Below are 22412 nucleotides of genomic sequence, written 5' to 3' on the forward strand. Positions count from 1 at the left end.
AAGCTCCCTTGAATTCATTGGGATTTACTTCAGAGTAGGGAGCTGTCTGTTTCAGTTCCCTGACAGTCTTAAATTCAGCTTCCCATGTTGGCATTAAAAAATCATCATCACCATGAAAATTCATCAGAATTCCTGTGTGAATTTCTCCCAATAAACACCATTTTTGTATGCAGTTTTGACTAATATGAATGTTTTCCCTAATACATGTTATCTTCACTTACATCTTCATTTTGATTTACGCTTTCCCATAATATATGCAATTTTGTGAACACTATTTGATTGGAGAACTGCATCACAAAATTAGGATGTATGAATTTATACACAGTTCAGCTCCTAGATTTGTCTTTAATTGTGTTGTGAATCAAATTTATCCTCCATCTCTACTTCTTTCTTTTTTTAAGAATAATTTTTTATTAACCGACCAATCACATCAAATCAAACCAAATTACATAAATTCCAAATTACACAGCCGAATTTTAAATTTTTGTTGGGGGTACCCATATTTCAAGTTCCGAAGGGGATCCAATCAACTTCTTGCTTCTTGCTGCTGTTTTAATGTCCACAAATCTAACCATATGATGTTCACAGTACTATTCAGTCCTTTCTTATTGTTTTTCCACATCTCTTGTTGTTATTTTCATATATTTTTCCTTTTTCTTTGTGACCTCTGATAGTCTCCACAAGCTGGTTAAAACAGCTTGTAATCCTGCGTGGATATTATTATTTTTTATCCAGTAGCCATATCCAGACATTTTCCATATAACACCACTTCCATACATCAAAACAGTCTTAGCATCATTAATCTTCACCAATCTGCCTCCTTTCTCAAACCTCTGAGGAGATTCACCAGGAATGCAGTCTGAAAACAAGTCCGTTCCTCCTCCCGGCTATAAATCCTTTGGCAAGATGGCGACTCTGAATTAATTGCTGCGCCATTCCAAAAGCTCTTATTGCTTCTCGATCTCCATAAAGCATACCTTTGGTTAAAGTTTATCTCCACACAGACCTTAATCATCCTGCTTGGGTCAGTTAAACCGACGGTTCTAATGAGGAGGGGTTCTTGGTAAATCACATAGAAGGAAAGTAAAAAAGGTTCCCCCCCCCATTCAGTCCCGTTGCCGACATACCCAGCCTTTGGTGTATCTTCATCGTAAAATATTCCTGTTGCTCCAACCCGTCGTCTTCTTTCACAGAGGTCCCCTTCTTCACTTGAAATATGTGCATTTGCTTCTTTTGTAATTAATTATTCCAAATTGCTGCAGCTAGTGCGCGATCAGAGACAGCGTCCAAGAGAGCCGAGGTCCACACGGGGGCATTCTGCCTAGTGCCCTCACCCCCTTCTTTCAAATTTGGGGGTGATTTATGGGCACAGCAGGCAAGGGCAGTGTTCCCCATTCCCTTGGGGCAACAAGGGAGGCTGCCTACTCCCATAACAGCCTCTTAATTACCCCGTGTGGGTCGGAGAGATGGTATTGTCGGCCATCTTCCAATGCGCCCCTAGTGGCCCCCCTCCTCCATCTCTACTTCAATGTGGACATATAATTATAAAGAGGCAAAGAAACCTGCAGGAAACTGAAATTCAGCCCCCAAGAAACCTAGCTCAGCAAACACATGACTTTTGCCAGATTAACTTTCAGCTGCTTGAGTTGGATTTGACAAACCTATTTGTTTCCTACCTGCCCCCTAATTGGAAATTGAAAAATAGCTTTTTCCCCTGAACCCCAATTCCCAAATCCATTCTCTCTCCCTCCTCCTCTCTCTCACACACATCAACCAACCATTTTTTCTTATGGCATCATTATGCTCATTAACTTGTGGGGGGGAACATGGCCCCCTTAAATATTTTATTGGGGGTGTGTGAAGGGAATAATAATAATAATAATAATAATAATAATAATAATAATAATAATATAATAATAATAATACGACTCCCATCTGGCTGGGTTTCCCCAGCCACTCTGGGTGGCTCCCATCAGAATATTAAAAACACAATAAAACCTCAAACATGATAAACTTATCCATCAAATAGACTTATCCATCAATCCCTGGTGTATACATATACATGCATTTGGAGGCATTGAGAAGGACCTTGGCTCCTAGGAGTTGGCTCCTATGGAAGCAGCTCTGATTGACATAAGAGCTGGAGGCTTCACCCTCTGGGATGCTAATCTAGACAAGTGTTTCAGTGTGCTTTCCCCTTTTCTCCAAGTGGTCTCACATGCAGCTAACCACCTTGGCCCTGTGGTGCTGTGGCAAGAGGGGTGTGTGTGTGTTTCTGAGAGCTGTCCAGAAACCCAGGCAACTGGTATGGCAACATTAAGTCCTCGAGCAGTGATACCCAGATTCATTTGCTCCTCAAGGTCATTGGCAGCTTGGAGATCTCCTGCCGGGTCCTGCTTCGCTTGAGTTCCATCCCACTAAGTTTTAGCCCGAGTAGATCCATTGAATTGACTGGCTCTAAGTTGGCTATTAGGGTCAGTGGCTCTGCTCAGAGTAGCATTAGCATTGGCTGCAAACTCATGTCCATTCTGTTTTCAGGACCAGGCAGGGCTAAACCATCGCTGAGCAGTTCAGTATATTTTCTGATTCAGAGGAAAACAAAATGTCTTGAGGACGTGCTGCTTCATTAGTAATGCAGCTGAGTGCATAATGTCATTGTCTTCTTCTGTAATGGGATTACAGCTTCCCACTGTAATGGGATTCCATTACTGCTTGTTATTTATCTGTTACATTGCTTTCCAGTTCTATGTGTAGAACATTGGACAAATCTCCAAAAGCAAACACTTCTTTTTTAAAAAAAAAAAATCTGATGCAAGTGGGCATTATAAATTGGAGTAGGCCATAAACCAGGCAAGGTAACTGTGAACGTCTGTGTTGAAATATCACCCCCTTACACACAGATACACACACACAACATACAGTTCTGACATCTGACCTGACATTGCTGACACAGTCCCCAAATCCCACTTGGCAACCTTAAGCGTTAAAAATGCGGCTTTTGTTTATGTATTAAGGGAGCTGTTTGTGGATTTTGTTTGTTCATTATACTAACATTAATCATAAGACTATAAGAAGAACCTGCTGGATCAGGAAATTGGCTCATTCAGTCCCAGCTTCCTGTTATCATGGTAGCCAACCAGATGTCTGTGGAAAACTCACAAGCAGGATCTGAGCACAAGAGAACTTTCCTCTCCTGCAGTTTCCAGTAACTGGTATTCAGAAGCATCACTGTCTTGACTGTGGAAACCATCATGGCTGGCCCTATCCTCCATGAATCTGTCTAATCCTCTTTTGAAATCATCCGTGGTTACGTGGGAGCCGGTTGAAGTTAAATCCTTCGAAGACAGAGGTCCTCTGGCTGGGACGGAGCGATATGGGATTGAGGGGGCAACTCCCATCTCTTGCGGGGGTGCAATTAGTGCCAGCATCGTCCGTTAAGAGTTTGGGTGTAATCTTCGATACCTCCCTCTCTATGGAGGCGCAGATTACAGCTATAACAAAGGCGGCATTTTTTCATCTCCGCCAAGCTAAGCAGTTGGCTCCTTATCTCTCTCGCCCTGACCTAGCCACTGTGATCCACGCGACGGTCACCTCCAGACTGGATTATTGTAACTCGCTCTACGTGGGGCTGCCCTTGAGACTGACCCAGAAACTCCAGCGGATGCAGAATGCCGCGGCGAGACTCCTTATGGGGTCTTCGCTGTGAGATCATATTCATCTGGTACTATACCAGCTGCACTGGCTCCCGGTGGAGTACAGGATCAGGTTTAAGGTGCTGGTTTTAACCTTTAAAGCCCTATACGGCCTAGGACCCTCGTACCTACGGGACCGCCTCTCCTGGTATGCCCCACAGAGAAATTTACGGTCTGCAAATAAAAACATCCTGAAGATCCCAGGCCACAGAGAGGTTAGGCTGGCCTCAACTAGAGCCAGGGCTTTCTCGGCCGCGGCTCCAATCTGGTGGAATGCTCTGTCACAAGAGACTAGGGCCCTGCGGGACCTGACATCTTTCCGCAGGGCCTGCAAGACAGAGCTGTTCCACCAGGCCTTTGGTCAGGGTGCAGCCTGACCCCCTCCTCTGGCAATCTGCACAGAATTTTGCTTAATGGTTGCCATCAATTTGATTTTAATTTGATTTTAATTAATTTTATAATGAATGTTTTTAGAATGTTGGATTATTTTGATTGTTGTTAGCCGCCCTGAGCCCAGCTTCGGCTGGGGAGGGCAGGATATAAATAAAATTTATTATTTATTATATTTATTATCCAAGTTGGTGGCCATCATTGTCTCCTGTAGCAGGGAGTTCCATAGTGTAACAAAGCACTGCATGAAGGAGCACTTTTTATGTCTGTCCTGAGACATACATTCAGCTTCATTGTTCTGAGCACAATTCAAAGTGTTGGTGCTGACCTTTAAAGCCCTAAACGGCCTCAGTCCAGTATACGTGAAGGAGCGTCTCCACCTCCATCATTCTGACCGGATTCTGGCAGTTCCCTCACTGCGAGAAGCCAAGTTACAGTGAACCAGGCAGAGGGCCTTCTCGGTAGTGGCGCCCGCCCTGTGGAACGCCCTCCCACCAGTTGTCAAAGAGAAAAATAACTACCAAACTTTTAGAAGACATATAAAGGCAGCCCTGTTTAGGGAAGCTTTTAATGTTTAATAGGTTATTGTATTTTAGTGTTTTGTTGGAAGCCGCCCAGAGTGGCTGGGGGGACTCAGCCAGATGGGCGGGATATAAATAATCAATTATTATTATTATTGGATATCCCTGAGTTTTATGAGAGAGGGAGAAAAACTTATTTCTCTCTACTTCCTCCATGCTAAGCATAATTGCATGAACTTGTATCATGCCATTTCTTACTCATCTATGGTCATGTGGTTCAGATGCCTGATTATCGTCTTCCAAAGCAACTACTCTATTCCTAACTTAAAAATGGAAAGCAAAATATCGGTTGATGACAAAAGAGGTTTAAAGACTCTCTCAAGGCAAATCTTAAAAAATGCAGTATAAGCACAGAAAATTGGGAAACACTGGCCTGGGAGTGCTCCAACTGAAGAATATCCTTTACCAAAGGCATCATGGACTTTGAAGAAGCACGAACTCAGGATGCAAGGGAGAAATGTGCTAAGAGGAAGACACACTTGGCAAATCCTCACCATGATCAACTCCCACCCAGAAACCTATGTCCCCACTGTGGAAGGACGTGTGGATCCTGCATGGGCCTCCACAGTCACTTACACACACACCGTTAAGACCATGTTCATGGAAGACAATCCTGCTTGGCTACAAGTATCGCCAAAGAAGCAGAAGAAGAAAGACCTTTCCTCTAAACTGGAAAGTCCCAAATGTTGCAACCTTTCCTCTTGCTGGCATGGCTCCATTCCCTTGATAATGTTGGTTGCCCTTTTCAATAATGTGTCCAACTCTACCATATACTTTTTGAGTTGAGGCAACCAAAACTGTACACATTATTCAAAATGGTGGTTCACATAATGGCATTATATTATTGGCATTTTTTTAAAAAAAATCTGTACACTGGGCTGACAACTTCCTTTTCAGTGATGTCTCAGATTGATTCACCTGGTTTGAATGTTCAGATCGGCGACAGAATGGACAATTTTGTGTAGGAGCGGACTTTGTCTCGTATTCAGTATGTTACGTCCTCTTTGTCAGCCTTTCTCAACCTTGGGTCCCCAGATGTTGTTGAACTACAACTCCCATCATCCCTAGCTAGCTGGCCAGAGCTCAAGGATGATGGGAGTTGTAGTCCAACAACATCTGGGGACCCAAGGTTGAGAAACACTGCTCTGCGTGGTGGGCAGATCAACTTGAATCTCCTGGTGGGCCAAGTTTGGCATGTGAACCAGAGGTTCCCATCACTTCTCTATAATATAGAACACCCACCACTTTTATTCTGGGATGCCAATTTTTTTTTTTGTGATGCCTAGCCCTCCCCCCATCTGAAAAAGGTCTCACCCACATTAACAAGCAGCCCCTAGAGGGTTGGCAATGGATGCCCCCCTGCCCCCAGCCACCCCTGCTATATAAGGAAGTAAGGCACACACTAAATACCTGGGGCATTGGTGCAAGCATTGAGTTGGGAGCCAGAAGTGACTCACCCTAGTAGCATTGCCAGTTGTGATTTACATCTCTGCAAAACCCAGACACCCAGTTTTGTGAGCATCCTAGAACCAACTCTTAGTGAACACTCAAGGTGGAAGCTTTGCCCTCATCCTTTTGCCCCTTCCAGCCCGTACTGTGCTTCTGATGTAGGATTTCTTGCCAGCTGCTTAAAAGTGAAGGGAATGTGGCATGCGGATTATTGTTTTGTTGTTCTCCCAGAGGGAATGAGCGAGGCTGAAAGCAAGAAAACATCTCCCCACCCCCTGTAGACCTCCATTTACCAGCTAGCGAAGAGGACCTGTTTCCTATCTCCCATTGTGCCCTGGCCTAAATTGTAATAACAACATCATGCTATTTTTTATTCCGTATTTGCGTGGAAAGCTTGCGGTCTCTTTGTGTCTGTGTTTTGCTTTACCTCTTTTAGAATCCAGTTCTTCTCTTGACATTTCTGCTTAATGTAGCAAAACATGACCTTTGCGAAAGGACACTTCCAGAGAGATGAGTATTCCCTTTTTTATTCTGCCTCAGAGTTGCTCCCCCTTTGTCCTTTCTCCCATCTGTTTTCTCTCTCCTCTACCCTAATCTTTCTTTGATTAGAGGATGGGGGAAAAAACAACCACTTTCTCCCCACATCTCAAGCTATGGAATGCTTCTTGGTCCAATTCTGCCCCTATTGGACTTGTCTATTGAGAGATGGATGAACTTGTATAAAAGCTGATTAGATAACACTGAACTTAACTCAGGGTAGGGATGACCAATTCTGACAATTTCAGTTTCTCTATTTTTTTCAGTTTCTCTTTAGTTTTCCAAATTCACACTGCAGTTTGCAACTTAAAAAAACAACAACCTAAAAAGAAAACATCAGCAAATTTCTTCTAATATACACATTCTTGTATATGAGGTTGCCTAATAAATGCATTTGCCCTCAAGCATGTTTTCCCTAATATTTATATTTTTCCTCATAAGATGCAATTTTGTATGTTACTTTCACTAATATTTTTTCCTGCACACATTCTGCACACACCTTAGACTAGACAGCTCATCCTATTATGTCTCCTCTCAGCTGGCATATGCACTACATATGCATTTTTGTACACGTTACTTGCTGGAGAACTTCGCTGCAAAATTCAGAGAAGTGCGAATTTTGAAAGATGGCTGCGTTTTAGTTCTTGTATTGTTTCGGAAAGTGAAATTTAGGTAGATTTAAATGCAAACAGAATCCTATTTCCACCCACCCCCATCCCTATGCTTGTGAGAGCCAGTTTCAAGACCTTGTCGTTTTGATTTCTTTTTACTATTATAAGAACGGAACGTGCCGCTTTTGTAAAGGAACAAATACAAAAAACAAAGCAGAAAAAAACCCTCAACCCCATGGAAACCCCATGTTTCATGACCTTGGAATACAAATTGCCACAAAGAGAGACAAAAGGTCAAACTGAGGCAGGTTCTGTGTTAGGCAGTGGCTAGAGTCTGATTCTGGCAAAGTTCACTAGCCAGTAGAGAAGAAAGGGGCTGGTGGATGGGTACTGAGTGGAACAAATGAGAGCTCAAAAGTGTGGGATATAGCCAAATATGGACTTAAGGTGGATCCCTACTGCCAAGGATTTGCCTTGGGTAGAATAGCTTCCACAGTGACTGCCTCTTTAAGGAGGCCATAATCCATTTATCCAGGTGCCAAGAGGAGGGATGGGAGCTCAAGAGCTTAACCAGCCTAGAAGTAGAAAGAGATTAGCTTGCCGGAGAAGGAAGGGGAGAAGGGAGAGTCTTTAAGACCTCCAGGTTCTCTTAAGTCCAGTGTAATGAAGTGCCCTCCATGTGTAGTTGGACTACAGTACAACTCCCATCAGCCCCAGCTTGTTCCAGAGATGAAAATCATAGTTCAACAGCAACTGGAGAACATCAGGTTTTCCACACCTGTCTGAAAGTGTACATTTTCAGTGTCCTGAGTTGGACAGTGCTGGGGTCAGCTTTGTGTGTATTGTCTACCTCCACTGTTGGAAGCTGTATGTCTCTGAAAGCCAGTTGCTGGGGAAAGCAAGTGGGGAGGTTAGTATTGCACTCAAGTCCTGCTTGTGGGCTTTCCATAGCTATCTTTTGGCCACTGTGAGACCAGGATACTGGACTAGATGGGCCCTTGGCCTGATCCAAGGGGCTCTTTTTATGTTATTAGAATGTGAGCTTAAGAGGAGGATACCACTGCCTGGCCTCAGCTTCTCAGAGGTGGCTCCTTGGCTCATGGCTCTGTGCTTCTCCTTCAGTTGTGTGCCTCCTTTAATGAACTACTGCTGAGGGGCCCCAGAAACAACTTTGGTCCACAATGAGTCTAGTAGACTACAGTAGATTTTGAGTTTAGTAGACCCAATTTGAGTCACTTGACTCAAACTGATTGATTGATTGTTGTTGTTGTATATAATTCAGCAATCTCAAAAGTCTGAGAGTCAGTAGCATAGATATTGCAAAGGTGTGGTGATCTTTAATGGAAGGATAAAACACCGGTTACCCAGACCTCTTTGCTGGTTGTGAAGGGGCCTCCATGACAGTTTAAGCTTCAGGGCCCCCAAAATGTAGGTCAGCTACTAGCTGAGTGCAACAAACAGTTCCAGGCATAACTAGGGTTGCTGGTTGTTGAGTGTTTTCTAGTTTTGCCAAAAGTTGTTGAGCTATTTTTATGGAAAATTGGCAAAAACAGCTCTGCCAACATGGATTGCTATTTTCCTGGGCATTTTTACGATTTCCGCCTGGACACTTCTAGAGACAGTATGGCAGTGATGATCAAACTTGGCCTTCCAGCTGTTTTGGGACTACAATTCCCATCATCCCTGACTGGTCTTGTTAGCTAGGGATGGTGGAAGTTGAAGTCCCAAAACAGCTGGAGGGCCAAGTTTGGCCATCACTGCAGTATGGCAACCCTAGGTGTAACAAGGACAAAGCTTATGGCAACTGATGAACTCTAGGAAATGTGGTGGTGGGGAGGCTGGACCAGAATGGTGCCAGGGGTGATGGAGACCTTGTATAAACTGAATGGAAGAGCTCTGAGAAGGGATGTGATTTGATTCATCGTCATCACCAGCATTTTGGTTCTAATAGCCATTGCTTCCTCCTAGCGGTTCACAGTGCACTAAAGCCATACAGATAATTAGGTAATGTAAAATATCTAAACCCAGAGAAAGTGAGGAGTGTGGGGGAGTCAAAACACCAATATCCTGATTAAAAATAGTTGAAAGCCGGGTGAAATACATGTGTGTATTGCCTTCCTAAAGACAATGGATGGAACTAGTTTAGCACCCTTTGGGGAGACACTTTTGCAGCCAAGTTGCTGCCACAGAGAAGGCTCTGTCTCAGATTCCCACCCATGGAAACACTAGGAATATAAGAAGTCGCCTTGAGTTTGGCTTCAGATGCTGTGGTTAAAACCTTAAAATATATTCATCCTTCAATCTGTTGTACAGCCCTGGGGACCATTCAAAAAGGGGCCATATCAGTGGCAGAGTTTGATCAGTGGGGAGACCTCTTGCTGAGACCCTAGAGAACTACTGCCAGTCAAAACAGAATAAGTGGACACATGGTCTGTTGTTGTAGAAAGCAGCTTCCTAGGTTACTTGCTGATGCTTTCCCCTTTATCATGGGGTGAGGAACCTGTGACCATCCACTTGTTGGACTACAACTCCCAGCATTCCCTGATCATCGGCTATGTTGGCTGGGGCAGATGGGAGTTCCCCATCTCTGCTTTACTACGCAGAGTTGTGTATTGGTGTCATCTCTATAGAAAATAGCACTTTTCCTCTGTTGATGTCCTTGTTCTTTCTCAGCTCCCTAAGTGGTACGGGGAGGGGATGTTAAAGGGTGGGGTTTTGGATGCTCGTTTGTAAATGCTGCCTGTGGAAAACAGATTCTGCCCCCCTCTTTTTTTGTCTTTTCCCGCTGGAGTGGAGGGGACTTCTCAGAGGTTGTCTTGGGTTGCCATGGCAGCAGCCTCATTCGGTGTGAATATGGCAAAGATGCAGAAGGCAAATTTAGATCCTTTTTTAAAAAAAAAATCCTCGAGGTATTAAAATTCCTTGCTGTGCTTTCATAAGGATGGCCTGCCAAATACTCTCCCCATCTTGCTATAGTTTGTTATGTGTACACACCCAGCAACCATGTTTCCACGACCCACCTTCCATCAAAAACACAAAAATAAAAAAGTATGGTTATTAAGGCCTGCCTCTGGTCCCATCTGCACTATATGTTTAAATAGTCCAAATGTTGGGTGTAAAATATTGTGGAGCAGGTATTTTAAGGAGGTCAGTATGTGAAGGGGATGAAGGGGTGTGTGACAGTGAGTGAGTGACAGACACACACACACACACACAGAATTTTTCCAAAAGGAGATAAATATAATATGATAAAGGGACGCGGGTGGTGCTGTGGGTTAAACCACAGAGCCTAGGACTTGCCGATCAGAAGGTCAGTGGTTCGAATCCCCATGACGGGGTGAGCTCCCGTTGCTCGGTCCCTGCTCCTGCCAACCTAGCAGTTCAAAAGCACATCAAAGTGCAAGTAGATAAATAGGTACCGCTCCGGCGGGAAGGTAAACGGCATTTCCGTGCACTGCTTTGGTTCGCCAGAAGCGGCTTAGTCATGCTGGCCACATGACCCGGAAGCTGTACGCCGGCTCCCTCGGCCAATAAAGCGAAATGAGCACCGCAACCCGAGAGTCGGCCACGACTGGACCTAATGGTCAGGGGTCCCTTTGCCTTTACTTTTATGATATGATAAGTTGCCAAGAAGGAGAATACAATACCACCACATACTTTAAAGCAGTTCCATACCATTTTAAACCTCCATGGTTTCCCCCAAAGAATTCTGGGAACTGTAGTTTGTAAAGGCTTCTGAGAGATGTTCCCCTTTGCAAAGGAAGAATTCAAAGAGTTGTCTGGGGGATTGGGTTGTTAAACCACTCTTGAGAATTATAGCTCTGTGAGAGGAATAGGGCTCCCCTAAGAACTCTCACTACCCTTCACAAACTACAGCTTCCAGAATCCTTTGGGAAGAGGAGAAGCCAGGACTGTTGCAACACTGCTTTGAGTGTAAACTGCAGATCTGTGAAAAATGGACTGGGGTTTCATTTATAAGTTTTCTTACCTTACCTTCTCCATGAAGTCCCAGAGAGAGTTACAACGATGTAGTTATAAAAACAAAACTCTTTCAATTCTACAAATTTAATAAATAAAAACAAGCAGAAGCATTCCAGAACAGTGTAAATTGAGCAAAAGAGGTGGGTCCCACAATACAAAGTACCTTAACTGTCAAAAGCCAGCAGAAGTTATGTAACAAAAGATCCTAGTGGGAATGAGTTCCACAGTTTAGGGGCCACCGCAAAGGAGGCTCTCTCCTGGGTTGCCTTTCCCGTCACTTCCGAGGGTGGTGGAAAGACCAAGACAACTCCTTCTGCAGATCTTAACACTCCTGTTTAGAGTTATAATTGTTTCAGGATAAAAAAAAAATGGCTTCCAGGTGGAAAAAACAAAATTGGAAACAGAACTGTTAGATCCCAAAACTAAGATACTTTCAAGAATGTATAACTTGCTGTTAAAATGGAATACGCAGGATGAAACGGTTAAATCTGCTATGATTAAATGGGCACAAGACATTGGTCATAACATTATGTTTGCTGACTGGGAACAGTTGTGGACCACCGGTATGAAATTTACGGCATGTAATGCCTTGAGAGAGAATATTATGAAAATGATATATAGGTGGTACATGACACCAGTCAAGCTTGCAAAAATATATCATCTGCCCGATAATAAATGTTGGAAATGTAAAGAGAACGAAGGTACATTCTTTCACCTTTGGTGGACGTGCCCAAAGATTAAGGCTTTCTGGGAGATGATCTATAATGAAATGAAAAAGGTATTTAAATATACCTTTCTGAAGAAGCCAGAGGCCTTTCTCCTGGGCATAGTCGGCCAATTGGTGCCAAAGAAGGATAGAACGTTCTTTATGTATGCAACAACAGCAGCAAGAATACTTATTGCAAAGTATTGGAAGACACAAGATCTACCCACCCTGGAAGAGTGGCAGATGAAAGTGATGGACTTTATGGAATTGGTGGAAATGACTGGCAGAATCCGAGACCTGGGAGAAGAGTTGGTGGAAGAAGATTGGAAGAAATTTAAAGATTATCTGCAGAAACATTGTAAAATTAGTGAATGTTAAAATGATGTTGGATTGGAAATAAGTGGTACTAGCAACAAAGTTAATAATAATATGCAAAAATGAATTGATAATGGATGAAAATATAGAGTTATAAAATGTTAAGATATAGAGTTAAGATAAATGAAAGAGGATAAGGATTTGCTGATTTGATTATTTAAATGGGAATACAAGAAGGGGAGGTGTGAGGAGGTCAAAGAAACAAGCAAATGAGTTTTAAGTTATGAAAAATGGAATTGTTTTTAATTTTTCTTATTTTTTCTTTGCTTTTGTATGTTGTATTTTTATTTTTATTTTTTTATTATGTGTTCTTGTATTTATGTTTTTGTAAAACTTCAATAAATATTTCTTTAAAAAAAATAAAATAGAGTTATAATTGTTTCACATACATTATTTTGTTCCAATGGCTCTGTAAGGCAAAGTCATTGGGTTGTCTCCAAGTATGTCCTAGTCAGGGTAGACCTATGGAAAGTAATGGAACTAAGGTGGGCATGTTTATTAACTTCAGTGGGTCTACTATGGATAGGACTAGCATTAGAAACAACCCAGAATTATTATCTCCATATTGAAGAGGAAGGATCTGAATGAGAGAGAGAGAGAGAGAAATTTGCCAAAGTTCAACTATAAGTCCTAGCCCAGCACTGAATTAAGTGCAGTTAAGCTTCTCAATGAATTAAATTTTGCAAAATAGTAAAAGTGGTGGAGCGAATAGTGGAAAATAAGAGCTATAATGCAAATTGCATAATTTCTACAGCTTGCAGAATTAATGTCACAGAATTTGGATTGCTTGGGCATTTAACTTTTTTAAAACAACAACAACAACATTGTATGGAATACTTACCACACTGATAAAACACCTGTTTAGGCATTGGGCCTGCTTTGACGTTAATATTAGAGTACCAATAGATCCTTGGAAATATTGGCAATAGATTTTTCCTTGTTTAATTAGAATCATTTATTCATGCTGAGAGAGCACATTTTACAATATATTGATTTTTCATTTTATCTTTCTAATTTTGGTTGTCATGGGGAAAGACTACCTTAATTTCTCTTTTTCTGGTGTGACCCCCCCCCCCAACTTGTAATATCTCTACTTCTACAGGGTAATTATGAGCTGAGCTCAGTTGCAGAAGTTGCAATGTGGAGATAATTATTCACAGTAAATTCTTCCTCTCTCTTTTTTTCTCCCCCTCTCAGAAACCTCTCTGGTAACCGGCTGACTACGCTGTCATGGCTACTCTTCAAGACATTGAGACTTACTGAGCTGTAAGTTTTTACTTGGGACATGGGTGTTTTCTGCAAATACAAATGGGAGGGGGAAGGCCAAAGGAAGTGTCAGTTAAGGGCCCTTTTCAGGATGCAAATGGGCGTGGAAGAGGCAGTTAGGAGACCCTTTAAGGATTCAAACAGGATGGAAAGATTGGAGGAAGGTGTAGTTAAGGGTCACTTTTAAGCAGAAATGCATATTAACGATACAGACATGGCTGATGCAGGAAAATGGTGATCCTGTGTTAACCCTCCTCCTCTTCTGGAGGTAAAAAAAAATGGGACACAGGTGGCGCTGTGGTCTAAACCACCAAGCTTCTTGGGCTTGCCGATCAGAAGGTTGGCGGTTCAAATCCCCATGACAGGGTGGAGTTCCCATTGCTCTGTCCCAGCTTCTGCCAACCTAGCAGTTCGAAAGCACACCAGTGCAAGGAGATAAATAGGTACTGCTGCGGCGGGAAGGTAAATGGTGTTTCCGTGCACTCTGGCACTTGTCAGGGTGTCCCATTGCACCAGAAGCAGTTTAGTCATGCTGGCCACATGACCCGGAAAGCTGTTTGTGGACAAACCCTGGCTCCCTTGGCCTGAATAGTGAGATGAGCTCCGCACCCCATAATCACATTCAACTGGACTTAACCGTCCAGTGGTCCTTTACTTTTACCTTTTACCTTACCTCTTCTGGGATGTGTTGTGAAACCTGCCTGGTCTCAAAAAAAGGGGGCAGGGCTGGACTACCCAGGAGACAAGGTAAAGTGACCATTTCAGGTGGCAGATCCCAATATGGATCTTCACTCCCCACCTTGTTCCTCATGTAGATCTTTCCTTTCCCCTTTTTCACTGGCTGGAAGAGGGAGGGAATGCCATTTTCTGGTTTCCTTCAGGTGCCAAAATGGCTTGGGCCGGTCCTGGGCAAGGGAGGAAGAGAAGTTTGCATTGTTGCATCGGGGCTGGAGCAAATCCCCCATGAGAAAAGGTTACAATGTTTGGAGCTGTAGAGCTTGGGTCAGGGAGACCTATAAGTTAAGGGAGGATATGGCAAAGGTATACAAAAGTGTACATCGTATGGAGACTGTGGACAGGGAGAAATGTTTTTCTCCTTCTCTCATAATACTAGAATCAGGCACCATCCAATGAAGCTGAATGGCGGGTGGTTCTGAACAAACAAAAGAAAATACATTTTCACACAGCACATAGAAAAACTATGGAATTTGCTCTTGCGAGATGTTGTCATGACCGGCATGTTGGACAATTTTAAAAGGAGGTTACACAAATTCATGGGGGATACGGCTATCCACGCCTACTAGCCACCTCCCCTGTCAAAAACAAGATGCCTCTGAATGGCAGTTGCTGGGAATCGCAACTGGGGAGAATGCTGTGAAGCTCAGGACCTAATTTCTGACTTCCCGTGGGCATCTCATTGGCCACTATGAGAACAGAATGCTGGACTAGATGGGGCATTGGCTTGATCCAGAAGACTCTCCTTATGTTCTTTGGCACATCTTAGCTGTAGTTTTTAGGCAGACCAGAAGAAGCAATGGCTTTTTGACCTCCCTCCTCTGCAACAACTGAAGCACTTTTCCGACTACTGCATGTGAGATAGGCTAGCATCTCCCTTGGGGCCTAGCAGGTCTGCAGCTTCCTGAATTATAAATAAAGCATTCAGCGCCATATGAGAAGAATAAGTGGACATGAAATCAATGGAGTGGTGCCCTGGTGACCTGTTTTGTTGAGTTTTAGAAATAGTTCTGTGTCAGAAATAAAAGCATATACGTTATGTAGGATTCATCCCAGAGGATCATGGGAATATCTCATTCATCCTCACCTGTGATCAATAGAGCTGTAAGTGAGAAGTGACTTATGGAAGAATAAAGACCAGTCCCTCAAGTGGGACTCAGTGTGTTATCACCAGTGTAAACTCAGCATAGTTGCTCACCCCTACCGTCAAGTCATTACATGAAGAAAAAGACTGATAGTAATATTGCAGAAATAAAGCAAAGCCCATGCTTGAGGGAGACATCTGGCTAAAATGCTGAATTTGGAATTGATTCTCTGCGCTAATGGCAACTCAAACATTGTCATGCCCTGGCTTCAGATAATAGCTCGATTCAATTGTTCATGTTCAAAGGTGAATTTACATAATTTGTAGTTTCCTAAACAATGCATGAACTGAAACTCAGCTGTCCTTTGAAATTTGCACTTCTCTGAATTTTGCATTGCAGTTTTCCGCCCAAGTAATCTGTGCTAAAATGCATGTATTAAATTGTTGTAGAAATATAGCATACAAAATGCATTATATTAGAGAAATGTGTTTCGGAAAAATGTGTATACTAGGAGAAATTGCATATAATATATATTAGGAGACATTCACATTAAGCTGATGACAAATTTTAATGAGCAGCTTTGTAAAAATTGCAATCTGATGTTGGAGAACTGAATTTAAGATTGGGAAAATGCAAAAACTCAGAGAAACCATGAACGGTATATTAGCCCATCCCTAGTGAGAGCCCCTATCTCCTGGTAGAGCACACTTCCTTATATTCATAGCATCTGAGATTTAATTCTCCATTGAAATGATCCGAGATAGCTGAACTGCAATAAAGAGAGACCACGGAGTGCTGTTGATCCTTAATGGGGACAAGACTGGACTAGATTGACCAAACATCTGACTCTGTATCAGGACCAAGCTACATTTGATGCTTATCATGTAGTTTGCCCTTGTGTGCAAGCCTTTTCTTCCCAAATTATCAGTATCGGCCCTCCTTTTAAGGTTCAGGAGCCTGGTGTGGGTCTTGGGGGAGGTTTAACCCTTTAACAGTACAAGAAGATCCTTGCCGGATCAGACCAAAGCTCTATTTAGTCCTGTATTTTGTTCTCACAGATGCCTACGGGGAGCCCGCAAGCAGGACATGAGCGCAACAGCAGTCTTTCCACTTATGTTCTCCATCAAGTGTTATTCAGAGGCATGATCAGAGGCAAATTCAGAAGCATGTCTTTCTCTTTTCCACCCGGCATACCTATGGGGAATCTTGTAGGAACAAGACATTAGGCTGGCAACACTTTCAACCTGAACGTACAAATTAAAAAATGCCGTCTGAATGCACTTGCCCTTTCCAGGAATAAGTATTGCTAAATAAGTCTCTAGAGGAGGAAACTTCCAGCTCATCTGGCTATAGCTCTGCAATGGCTCTTAAACAGATGGCTGGAACGGAGGGAAATTAACTTTACAAGGGTGCTAAGAATAGAAGAAAATTACCTCCTCCGACTTGGAAATCCTTTCTAAGATGTAACTTTGTTGTAGATAACTCCACATGGCTTGGGTCGGTCTGACATCAATGCTGTGAGCCTAGGGATGAGCAAATCAGTCTATTACTGGTCCATGACACTTTATTTCAATTAAATTTGCTTCAAAAAACCAAACAAACCCCACATGAAAAATCACATTTAAGCATGTATTCATATATTTCTAAATTCATCCACATTTTGAAATGTATCTATCCTCAAAATACATTTTTTAAAAAGTATTTGGATATATTGGGTTGATTCATTGTGGTGCTAAGTTTAACCTTTAGAAGACATCTGAAGGCAGCCCTGTATAGGGAAGCTTTTTAATGTGTAATGGTTTATAAATGTTGGAAGCTGCCCAGAATGGCTTGGGCAACCCAGTCAGGTGGGTGGCATACAAAGAATAAAATTATTATTATTATTATTATTATTTTAAAGTCAGTTAGCAGTATACTTGTTGTGCTTGTGGAACTTTGCTGCAGAAGGGAAAACACAAGTACAGTGGAACCTCGGAAGCTGAATGCCTTTGAACTTGAATGTTTCGGCTCCCGAATGATCGAAAGCCAGAAGTGATTCTTCCGTTTTTTGAATGATTTTCAGAAGCCAAATGTCCGGCGTGGCTTCCACGGCTTCCAATTGGCTTCAGGACTCTCCTGCGGCTAGTTGGAAGCTGCGCCTTGGTTTTGGAGCTGTTCCGGGAGTTGAACAGACTCCCGGAAAGATTAAATTCGAAAACCAAGGTACGACTGCACATTACCAACCATTGTTGTGTAATGGATTGCACAACAAGAATCAGCGGTTGCACAACAAGCATCCATTAGTTACATTGGATTCCTTTGTGGTTCAGCCTTTAAACTCTGCCATCCACTAATGCAGGGGCTCTCGCAGTAGCGGACAGAAAATGCTGGAGGTGGCCCATTTAAGCTGCCAAGAATTGTGTTTTCAACATTTGAAGAAGTACAAAATCCAGTGTGGGTAGCTATTTTCTGATCCATGCATTAGTCAGAGAGGTTAGGGTTAGATTGGTTCACATGGGAATGTGCAAACGTCAGATTTCTCAAGCATCCCTAGGTGGGCTATAGATTTTCCTCTCTCCTTTCATTCTCTTGCAGCTGGCCTGTGGCATTTTCATCTTGTCTGCTCCTCCTTTGTGATGCTCCTTGCTGAGCCTACCACTGGGGGCAGACAGACGTGCTGAAAAGTCAACACTGGTCATCAGGGAGAAATGTAAAATGTTATTGCTTTGCACCCTGCTTTGCAAAGCTCATTGGAAAAGCAGCTTTTCCAACAAGGCAAGGGGGGAGGACTGCAGAGAAGTCTATTTCCTACCAATGCTGGCCCTACTTGGAGCAGTCCCATTGTCATTATTAACTTAAGGCAGGCATGGCCAAACTTGGCCATCCAGATGTTTTGGGACTAGAGTTCCCATCATCCCTGACCACTGGTCCTGTTACCTAGGGATGAATGGTCCTGTTACCTAGGGATGCCCAAGCCCCACAGTGTCCTCTAGAGGATGCTAAAGGAACAGGGAGGGTTTGACGGTCCCAACCATTGACAATTCAGTGGCCCCAACCTATTAAGTTATTGGGCTACTTTCAACTTAGACGTTGGTGTGGTAATTTGCTTGATTGTCTGCCATAGTCACCAAAATCAAAAGTAACGACACTTTGGTTCCTGAAGATTTTGTAAGTTTATGTTAAAAGCACAATATACCTGCTCACACACGACATTTTTCCTGCACGGAAGGAAAATATGTGTTATGTTAGAAGAATTATGCTTTTAGCTTGCTGTGAGGTGCATACCCTAAGCAGGCATATTGCCTTCCTCAACATGTTTACTTGTGGGGAAAACTAACCCCTGGCCTGAAAAGACATTAACTTCAGGTAGTCATGTTCATTAACTTCAATGGGTCCACTCTGATTAAAACAGGCATTGGATGCAACCCAATGTCACCAGGGACCTTAACAGATCATTGAGAAAGATTTTCCCTTGCAGCTTTTCCTAATGCAATGGGACCTATGGAGGGTTTCCTCTCCAACTCTTGCTTGAATGCAGACCAGAAATTCCCAATTGTGTGCATGTATGTTTCTTTCTAGCTACAGAAGTGTCTGGCATTGTGACTGACAGATGTGTGTCTAGAATGGAGCTGCATCTGGAAGGAACTGTGTCCATTTCCAGTGCATTAGCACCCACTCCTTTTTCATGCTGCCTTACATTGTTGTGGGATGAGAGGTGACTGACTGACTAGCGCTGAGATGCTTGATCAGCTGTGCCCCATACTCCTGGCTCTGAGACATTTTTAGCAAGGAGTTGCTGCCTTCTGGTGTTTGCTCAAGGAGTGCTGCCCAAAGGAAAGCAAACCTTTTTGTGGGGGGGGGGGGGGGAGAGACTTTGGAAGTGATGAAGAGCCAACTTCCAGAAGCTCTGCTGAATTGCTTAGATGCTTTGCTGTCATACTGAGATCTGTTGTATGTGAGAGGTGTCATTGATCATGCACACGTTATATTCTCCGGAGAGAGTATGGGGGCGAATGGACACAGAAGTTGCCATCTGGCAATCCTGCTTGAGAGGAACATAGGGAGGTGCCTTATGCTGAGTCAGAACCATTTGCCCCTCCATCTTGGTATTCTCTAGACTTACTGACAGCAGTTCCCCAAGGTTTCACACATGGAGCATCTCCAGCTCTTAACTGGAGATGCTGGGGATTCAGCCTAGGACCTGTTATATGCAAAGCAGAAGATGTAATACTCAGCTAGGACTCACAGCCTGAAGGTGTCCTCCAGGCAATATGCAACCACCCCTGTCTGGATAGCTCAGCTGGTTAGCGCACTGTGCTGATAATGTCAAGGTTGCAGGTTCAATCCCCGTACGGGACAGCTGTATATGCCTGCATTATAGCGGTTGGACTTAGATGATCCTAGGGGTCCTTTCCGACTCTAGTTCTATGAAGTGGTGTGGGTGATAACCACAGCTAGGAGAACTGCGCCCATCTGGCATGCTATGAATGTTGTAGACAGCACTGCAAGTGCAGGGAAGCCAGCCACTGTATTTTCTTTCAAAAGAAAGCTAACCCCAGCCAAGTCCCTTAAGTGGCAGAGCGCCTGTGTGCTGGTGGCATGTGGCATGCCCAGTAAAATGCTGGGAGTTAATTTGCACAAAAGCTCCCCTGGGTACTGCGATTAGGACACATTACATCACCGACACGGCTGGGGCAGGCCATTGGAAAAGTCCACCCCGAGGCACACCGCTCTTATATTATTCATGGGGGAGAGTCATACATTAAGAATGATCTGGGAAGCCTGCATTTTTATTACTTACAGTTCTGCCCCCTGAAGTGCTGCAATGGCAGCTCTCCTTGGCGGACAAATTTCAGGGAAATGCCTTGACACCGGTTTGGATTCCTCCTCTGTCCCAGAGTGGTTTAACACAGACCCTCCCAGTGTCCCCATTTTCCAGGGACAGTCCTGGATTTACAGAAGCCGTCCTGGTTTCTGATTTGATCCTGAAATGTCCCACTTTTCCTTAGGGCATCCCGATTTTCATCAGAGAAATGTTGGAGAGTACGGTAAAAAGGTAAAGGACCCCTGACAGTTAAGTGCAGTAGTAGATGACTCTTGGATTGCGGCGCTCATCTCACTTTACAGGCCAGCATGACTGAGTTGCTTCTGGCAAAACGAGATCAGCGCACGGAAACGCTGTTTACCTTCCCTCTGGAGTGGTACCTATTTATCTACTTGCACTTTCACGTGCTTTCAAACTGATAGGTTGGCAGGAGCTGGGACTGAGCAACAGGAGCTCACCCCGTCACGGTGATTTGAACTGCCGACCTTCTGATCGGCAAGCCCCAGAGGCTCAGTGGTTTAGACCACAGGGCCACCCGCGTCTCATGGAGGGTATGGTAGGACGTTCCTATTTTCATCGGAAAAATGTTGGAGGGTATGGAATTATGCAACCCTCCCGAGTCATCTGAAGGCAGCCTGTATAGGGAAGTTGTTTTTTTTTAATGTTTAACATTTTATTATGTTTTTATATATGTTGGAAGCTTCCCAGAGTGGCTGAAGCAACCCAGTCAGATGGGTGGGGGTATAAATAGTAAATAGTAAATAATAATAATAATAATAATAATAATAATAATAATAATAATGATGATGACACCCCTATTTTCATTGGAGAAATGTCAGAGGGTATGATAACAGTCAATCCCTCTCCCCAGGGAACTCTGGGAATTGTAGATCTGCAAGGGGAATTGGGGTCTCCTAACAACTCCCAGTACCTTTAACAAACTACAGCTCCCAGAATTCTTTGGGAGAAGCCATGACTGTTGAAAGTGGTGGTGCAAATGTGGCCTAAGTCCCCATCTCGACGCCCTCTTAAATTCTGCCCTATTTCTTATCATCACTTCCCTCCGTGGTCTAAGCATTCCGTAATATTCCCTTGAGGGTTCTCTCGGTCTCATGGTTTTGTAGGGGAGCTTGCAGAGCATTGGAATAGTGGTTGGGGAGCTTATAGTGCAGAGAGAGACAGGGAAAAGAAATCAATAATAATAATATAATTTCAGTACATAAAATACATGTAAGTATTTTAAGTGGAGTACATTAAAAAGCAGATTCCCCATCTGCGCTGCACAGCTGGGTCAATGGGGGTCTAAGTCTACAAAAGCTAGCTTCTATGTTCAATTAAAATGCATGTTGCCTCAGGTCCCTGAGCAGCAGGAGCTCTGAGTCAATGTGTTAAGGCAGAGTCTTATGGATTGAGCCTTGACTTTATGGGCATGGAGGGGAGAGGACAGATAAAATGGAAACTCTGTGCAGGTGAATAGTGGAAGGAAGGTGCACATCTCTGAAGGAAGGCAATGACATCTAAATTTAACATGACGTTGAGAACCCTGATTCCTCCTTCCCCTCTGTTATCCCCGTAATGCAGCCAGGAAGGGATGCAAACTTTGACTAGTTTAAACCAGTAGATGAGTCAACTAAATTTTCGTTGATTAACCTGTGGAGCTGTGACTTAAGGATGCCCTTTGCTAGTTTCTTTCTCATTTTGGCATTGGAAGTTATTTTGGTTCTCATATGAGAGGTGATTTCTGTTTTATTCAGTCAATTATTATTATTATTATTATTATTATTATTATTATTATTATTATTATACCCCGCCCATCTGGCTGGGTTTCCCCAGCCACTCTAGGCAGCTTCCAACAAAAGATTAAAAATACATTAAAACATCAGTCATTAAAAAATTCCCTAAACCAGGGCTGCCTTCAGATGTCTTCTAAACATCAAATAGTTGTTTATTTCCTTGACATCTGGTGGGAGGGCACTCCACAGGGCAGACACCACTACCGAGAAGGCCCTCTATTTGGTTCCCTGTAACTTCGCTTCTCGCAGTGAGGGAACCGCCAGAAGGCCCTTGGAACTGGACCTCAGTGTCTGGGTTGAACGATGGGGGTAGAGACGCTTCAGGTATACTGCAAATGATCTTTTACTTAGAATTATAGAATTGTAGAGTTGGAAAGGAAACCGACAGTCATCTCATCTGACCCCCT

The 22412-nt window shown here is 43.3% G+C and overlaps 1 protein-coding gene across 4 annotated transcripts in view; it reads left to right on the plus strand.

The window, feature by feature from the left end:
• NTRK3 (neurotrophic receptor tyrosine kinase 3) overlaps positions 1-22412 on the plus strand; it is a 421592-nt gene that overhangs the window by 158877 nt on the left and 240303 nt on the right. For 3 of the 4 annotated variants that reach the window (XM_083586417.1, XM_083586419.1, XM_083586416.1), the window contains exon 4: positions 13520-13588. In XM_083586417.1, the coding sequence (XP_083442543.1) occupies positions 13520-13588 (69 nt within the window). Of the gene's footprint in view, positions 1-7179; positions 7206-13519; positions 13589-22412 lie in introns of those variants that run through there. The other variant, XM_083586418.1, reaches the window with a different exon arrangement.

The sequence above is a fragment of the Podarcis filfolensis genome (assembly GCF_964270895.1).
Source record: "Podarcis filfolensis genome assembly, chromosome: 14".
NCBI lineage: Eukaryota > Metazoa > Chordata > Lepidosauria > Squamata > Lacertidae > Podarcis > Podarcis filfolensis.